Source organism: Alosa alosa, chromosome 6, assembly GCF_017589495.1.
Source record: "Alosa alosa isolate M-15738 ecotype Scorff River chromosome 6, AALO_Geno_1.1, whole genome shotgun sequence".
Taxonomy (NCBI): Eukaryota; Metazoa; Chordata; class Actinopteri; order Clupeiformes; family Clupeidae; genus Alosa; species Alosa alosa.
In genome coordinates this window covers 28,370,627-28,378,126 of record NC_063194.1, presented here as the reverse complement: position 1 = coordinate 28,378,126, position 7,500 = coordinate 28,370,627, and the positions used below count along the sequence as shown (strand labels likewise).

The window sequence follows — 7,500 nt, the reverse complement described above, 5'->3', positions numbered from 1 at the left end:
GAATTGGTATGGCAGCTCGCCGGTCAGCAACAGCTCGGGTGACCCCGCAGATCTTTCGCCAGAGTAGCCTAGTTTCAGCTGTCCTGAGAGATCCCACTTTCGAGACAGTGAAGTGCTGCAATCACTCGCGGATAGATAGAAGGATGTCGATGCCAAGCTGGGGCAAAAGCTAGCCATAGCAAGCTCCCAATGGACAAATGTCAACGACATCCAGCTGACTTAAACAGTATGACTAAGAATAACACCCAAACTATCAAAAATAGCGTAAATAAATAGGGAAACATTTAACCAGACAAACCAATACAAAAAATAAACATACATTACATAAAATTACTTAACATTACATAAAACAAACAAAAACATGATGCCAGACGGAGCGGCTTGTCAGCGCCCCTCAGAATCCCTAGCGTGTTCGCGCCCGTGTCTTCTGAGTGTCCCTGCTCTAGTATGTAGTTCCACAGTAGGCTACAGCCTGGTTATATGGACTATGAGTGGCTCTTGATTGGCGAAGGGTTTCTGTGGCTTTCTTGGTATATGGTGTGTTTGCTCTGCTGATTGGTGGATGGTGTGTTTGTGTGGCTTCTGATTGGTGAATGGTGTGTTACTGTGTTTCAGTCACTAGTCTGGAGAGCCGCGTGGCCCACCTCACTGCGTTAGTGGACGAGGCGCAGAGGCAGGCAGCTTAACTGGGCTAATCAGGTGATGAGGGAGAGCCTGACTTTGGACACGCCGGACAGCGTGAAGGACAAGCAGCTGAAGGCCTGGGAGTGGCGCTGCAAGCTCTATCAGCGCATGAAGACAGGCTTCGAGCACTCGCGTGAGTACACACACACGCACGCATACACACACACACACACATACACACATACACACACACACACGCCAGCAGCCAAACTTCTGCTCTTCTAACAGCCTATTTCAGAAACTCTCAGAATTAATAATCAAGATTTTATTAGTGTAAGTACAAGGGAGTATGCTTGTTCGTGGCGATCTAGATCTGCTCAGGATGCTGCTGTGAAAGCTGTGAAGCTGCAAAATTGAAGCTGCATAACAAACACAAAGTTACACTTAAAATTGCTGCCCCGAGAAAACAAGAGACAAGCGCAAACGAAAACAAAATCCGCCCTTATCTAGAGCAGATCTAGAGCAGATCTAGAGCAGATCTAGAGCGGATCTAGAGCGGATCTAGACAGGTGGAGCTGGGGTAGAGGAGGGAGCAATAAAACGCAGACATGGCGCGGGTGCTGTGTGAGCCTGCCCGCAGACCACAAGAGTTTAAACTAGCGCGGCGTTTGGGACCAAGAGCCGATTGGTTTACGTCGCGACCAATTAACAGCGTTATTCAAGAGTTTCCTGTATGAACTTGGTCATTAAGCTTTATAAAGTTAAAGGTAACCACAGACTTTAAAACACTGGCTGCAGTGCAATGATCCCAATTGATTTGCTCATTGATTCACCTTGTGTGGCCTTTGTGTGGTGAACAAAAGTTGAAATGCGTTGACATTTTACATGGCGCTATATAAATCAGTACAGTTGATTTGAGAAGCTATATAAATCAGTATTTAATGGTACTATATTAATGAATACAATTGATTTGAATCATCTCTGTGATTTGGCTCGTCTTGCTGTCGTGTGTGTGTGTGTGTGTGTGTGTGTGTGTGTGTGTGTGTGGCTGTAATTGATACTGGCTTTGATACTGGCTTTTCCTCCACGCAGAGAGCGGATGTCCTCAGCGTTCGCTGATGTGTTTGCGTGTGTGTTCAGTGAAGGCCATATTGTGTCCTCCACTGAGGGTATAGGTGTCCTTTTTTCTCTCATGTGAAGGACATGTGGTCGAACCTGCAGCTATCTGTGAGTGAAGTGCTGTCACACACAGTGTGTGTGTGTGTGTGTTATGCTGCCTGTAGCCTGACAGAGTGTATCTTGCCCTTGTGGACCCGACCCAGAATTGACTGTGCTGGCCAGGAATGGGAAATGGAGGCTCTTGACCTTAATCATCCCAAATACCACCAGACATGTAGCTAAGTCAAATGTCCACCACACACACAGCAATGGCTATTCCAGTCCCATATCATCAATGTGGTATCGAGTAAAAATTACAAAGGAGCTCCTCTCAGTCCAGCTGTGTGTGTGTGTGTGTGTGTGTCAGGGAATCAGGTGATTGAAATGCTCACATGAAAGAGCACTGACATTTTAGCTCTGAGGAGTCCTGTGGTTGAGCTGAGAGAGGGCTGTGGAGGACGTCTGCACCACTCATACACACACACACACAGACACACACACAGACACACACACACACACACACACACACACACACACACACACACATACACACACACTCAGTCACTCACACACTAACTCGCTCGCTCATTCACTCAAACACACACACACACACACACACACACACACACACACACACACACACACACACACACACACACAGTCACACACACACACTCAGTTACTCACACACTAACTCGCTCGCTCATTCACTCAAACACACCACACACACACACACACACTCACACACACACACACACACACACTACAGGTATCTTGTTTAGTCACACACACACTCAGTCACTCACGCACTACCTCGCTCGCTTATTCACTCAAACACACACACACACACACACACACACACACACACACACACACACACACACACACACACTGTAGCCAGTTTTAAATCTAGACTTACGACCAAACTGTTCTCAGATGCTTTCTGCTAACTGCACTGAGTTATAATTTCTGAATTTGAAATGTATTCTACCTTGTGTCTTTTATTTTGTCTTTTTAATCACTCTCTATTTTTAAATTATTTTACTGATTTTTATTTTTATTATTATTACTTTACCTTTTAAACTATTCGTTCACTATTGCCCTTTCATGCTTTTATTTGTTATTACTGTTTGCTTTTGTTTATGTAAAGCACATTGAATGACCTCTGTGTATGAAATGCGCTATAAAAATAAACTTGACTTGACTTATCTATACAACATGTTGCTTAATCAAACAAACCACACAAATTACAGTAGCTATGGCATTCTACTCTTGATTGCATAGTTCTGGTGCCGGAGTGGTGTTTGATATGGTGGTGTTTACAATGTATAGTGACATTTCCTCACACTTCAAGTAGTATACACACGTCTTGATACATGTGAGGACATACAGCAGCGGCGCTCGGGGAGCAGTGAGGGGTTATGTGCCTTGCTCAGGGGCACTTCAGCCGTTCCTACTGGTCGGGGTTCGAACCGGCAACCCTCCGGTTACAAGTCCGAAGCGCTAACCAGTAGGCCACGGCTGCCCCCATTTGCACTTAGCAGACACTTTTATTCAAAGCCACTTACAGCAAGACACAGTTAGCTACAATGCAATAAGCTACAGTGCAGAGAGACCTTAGCTAGGAATTACTACTGCACCTGTCAATGCTATTACTAGAGGTATTACAAGAGTGCAGACATTATAAGTACTAGTCAAAATGTGATAAGAAGAGGGAAGTGGTGAGTGTGTGTTAGGAGTGTTAGGTTGTTAGAAGTGTTAGGAAAAGAGTAATCCTTGGAAGAGTGTTTTTAACTTTTTGAACCTCTTTAAGGTTTTCAGTGTTCAGATTTACTAGTAGGTGAATATGGAGCAGACACATGACTATCCTCTGAACCTTTGGCTGTTTTGTTGACCTTTGACATCTGTGTGACCTCTGACCTCTCCTTCATGTGACCCCACAGGCCCTCCAGAGGCACCGTCCACAGTGCGCCTGAGTGTGACAAGCAACACGTCGCTCACCGTCACGTTTCAGGAGCCGACCAGTGTCAACTCCGCCGTAGTCACCAAATACAGAGGTGTGTCTCTAATACACACACACATATGCACACACACACACACAGAAACACACACACGACACACACACACACACACACACACACACACACACACACACACACACACACACACACACACACACACACACACACACACACACACACACACACACACACACACACACACACACATTGGGGGCAGCCGTGGTTAGCACTTCGGACCTGTAACCCCGAGTTTGCGGGTTTGAATCCCGACCAGTAGGCACGGCTGAAGTGCCCTTGAGCAAGGCACCTAACCCCTCACTGCTCCCCGAGGTGCGAAAGTAGCAGGCAGCTCACTGCGCCGATTAGTGTGTGCTTCACCTCACTGTGTGTTCACTGTGTGCCGAGTGTGTTTCACTAATTCACGGGATATTGGGATAAATGCAGAGACCAAATTTCCCTCACGGGATCAAAAGAGTATATATACTTATACTATACTTATACATACAAACACACACACACACGCACACACACAGGGATGACAGATAGGGTGACATGTACAGGGATGACAGATAGGGGGATTGCAGAAATACAGTATGTCATAACTGAAACCTGTTGAAAGAGAAGAGAAGAGAGGAGAGGAGGGGAGGGGAGGAGAAGAGAAGAGAGGAGAATAGAAGACAGGAGGAGGGGAGGAGAGGAGGAGGGAGGGGCAAGTTGAGGGGAGTATAATGAACTCCTCTGTGGATGATCCCTCTTGTGTTGATGGATTGCTCCTCGTCTCAATTTCCCCCCTCCAGCGGCAGGCCACACTCACAGCTCTGCCCAAACAGGAAGCAGCTGGCGCTAATGATTAGCATGGCCCTGCGCACACACACACACACACACACACACTAACTGTATACATTACACAAACACACGTAATACCACACACACACACACACACAGACACACACACACACACACACTTATACAGCACACACACACACACAAATGCATGCGTACAGATACACACACACACACCACGTTATAAAACATGCTTCCACACATACCTCCAAATGGCAGCAGTTGATCTATTCCCAGTTACGGATGACTGGAGAGAGAATCACTGAAAGGCTCTCAGTAGGCACACTATTGTGTAGTGTGTTGCTTGGTTTCTGGGGTAACTTATGAAGTTTACACACACACACACACAAACACACACACACACACAAACACACACACACACACACACACACACACACACACACACACACACACACTCCCAAGTCTCAATGCCTCTGATGAGTGTTCAGTCAGGAAACACAGCTGCGATGGCTCCCTCTGGGCCGCGAGATGACTCTAGCTTCCAACTGCGGCGACAGCTATTCATTTATTGGTGGCATGAAAAAGTGATATTAAAGAGTGTATTTCAAAAAGTGAAATTGGCTGTAGGAGCAAATAAAGTGACTAAACAAAAACATTTCTCCATTACGGATGGGAAGAGTTTCAGGTGTGTGATTCTCACTCTGTGTGTGTGTGTGTTGTGTGTCGTTGCAGTGGAGTGGAGTTGTCTGAAGGATTTCTCTCTGCTAGCGGGGGAGATGCTGTTGGAGAACCTGCAGACCCTGAAATGCACCATCAGTGGCCTCACCACAGTAAGCCTCATCACATATTTAAATCATACACACACACACACACGCACACTGCAGAGGTTGTGTAGGTTAAGACGACAGTGGACCTCATCCCAACAGTGCTAACCAAGTTCGGATGCATTTCAATAACACACACACACACACCCCCTCTCCCCTCTCTCTCCTTCTCTCTCTCTTCTTCCCCCCACACACACAGATAGGCAAAAAGGCCATGAGAGAGGAGTCAGTAGTGAGAACCAGACAAATGCTCAGCGTTGCACTTGAAGGCTCAACAATGTATTTTTCTTAATTGAATGCAAACTGTGACATATTGCAGGTTTAGAAATACATCCAATGTGTGTGTGTGTGTGTGTGTGTGTGTGTGTGTGTGTGTGTGTGTGTGTGTCTTCTCCTGACAGGGAAGGCTGTACTATGTCCAGGTGTCAGCCTACAACATGAAGGGCTGGGGACCCCCACAGCAGTCTCTACCACCATCAGCAGCTCCCTCCAGTAAGTAGAGCTCATCCTAGAGCTGGCGATATGGCTAACACCCTCAGGAGAAATGGGAATATGATACCACACGATGTAACACAATTATATTACATGATGTGAAGCCCCGTATCGGAAAAAAACTTAAATGAACCGGTCGTTATGCGATTTACTTGTTATGAATCGGTGCACAACCTTTCTGCTCGCTCAGACTCATTTACGTTCCAAACAGCGCTCATCCCACTTCCGGTTTTGAAACTATCATGTACGGAATTGTGGGTAATGCAGTTCGTTTTTGGTTACATTCATTGTCCAAAGTTGTCAAATGACCTCATTACCCATACATCTATTGCAACTTAAGCATATGACAACTTGCACTCGGTCGGCTTTTGTTTTTCGAAATGTGCACCTTGAGCAAATTATAAAAAATCTTTCAGAATGCTTTCCATTCTTGAACTGCATCGAATTGCATCGAATCACATCGCATCGAATCGCACTGAATCGTTTTTTTATAAACATGTATCTTTTCTTGTATCGAATCGTGCCCATGTATCTGAGATCTTGGTCGAATCGTCTTTACATGAGAGATTCACACCCCTAATATATATATAATAGTATAGTGTAATAGTATAATAGTATTGCATATAATAGTATAGTGTAATAGTATAATAGTATTGCATTCTGCAGCACATCCTCTAAATACACCTTAAAACAAGACAAATTTACTCAACGCATTTGCAGACAAATTTGCTTGTTTTCAGGATGAAACGTCTTAGAATAAATCAAACTCTTCTTAAATTAATTTAAGATTAATCTCTTAAATTAGTCTTGATTTGACGAGAAAGCTAGGTAAGTCTCTTTATACTGAAAACAATACCAACTAGAAATTTTGATCTTGATAAAAGATTAATAAGATTCAGTTCGATTTTATTAGATAAGCCATTTTTTGTAGTGAAGCGTCTCCTCAGAGTGCAAAGCCATCCCATTTACGTCACTGTTGGGACACCTTCTCATCAGCAGGAGCACAGCTGGTCATTTCATGTCCTTATTTCATCTGATTACAACGCCACTTTCTCAGAACAAGCCTCTGTCATGGACACCATCACACAAAACAACAACAGCCTAAAGACAACAGCCTCCATACCACTCATTGTTCAAGCCTGCTCATAGACATGAAGAAACACCCTTCACTAAGACTGCAAACCTGGGTTAGACCTGGTTTAAGTGGGTCTAAGTGAATCTTCATGTTCAATAACTACCCGCGTACACACTCTACATACAACAATGACCCATTTCTGCAAGAGGTGGCTATTTTCTGTATTCACGATGTTCTCTGCTTCTTCAAGAGATTTAAGCTAAGTGACACCTCTACTAGTACTCAATGTTCCACAGGCATCCTTGGGTACCAAACCCTGGTGTGTGTGTTTGTGTGTGTGTGTGTGTGTGTGTGTGTGTGTGTGTGTGTGTGTGTATGTGTGTGTGTGTGTGTGTGTGTGTGTGTGTGTGTGTGTGTGTGTGTGGGGGGTTCTGCTCTATATCAGCTGTGGTGTAGGTGATGCTTTACGTTTTCTGCACACATGAGTGTCAAAGCCGAATCT

At 44.9% G+C, this 7,500-nt stretch overlaps 1 protein-coding gene across 1 annotated transcript in view; it reads left to right on the top strand.

Moving 5' to 3' along the window:
• The first annotated feature begins 702 nt into the window (after positions 1-702).
• The window catches only part of ankfn1 (ankyrin repeat and fibronectin type III domain containing 1), a 20,977-nt gene continuing 14,179 nt past the window's right edge, over positions 703-7,500 (top strand). Inside the window, exons 1-4 of the mRNA XM_048245495.1 lie at positions 703-817; positions 3,726-3,839; positions 5,340-5,437; positions 5,833-5,923. Coding sequence (XP_048101452.1) covers positions 703-817; positions 3,726-3,839; positions 5,340-5,437; positions 5,833-5,923 — 418 coding nt within the window. The remainder of the gene's footprint in view (positions 818-3,725; positions 3,840-5,339; positions 5,438-5,832; positions 5,924-7,500) is intronic.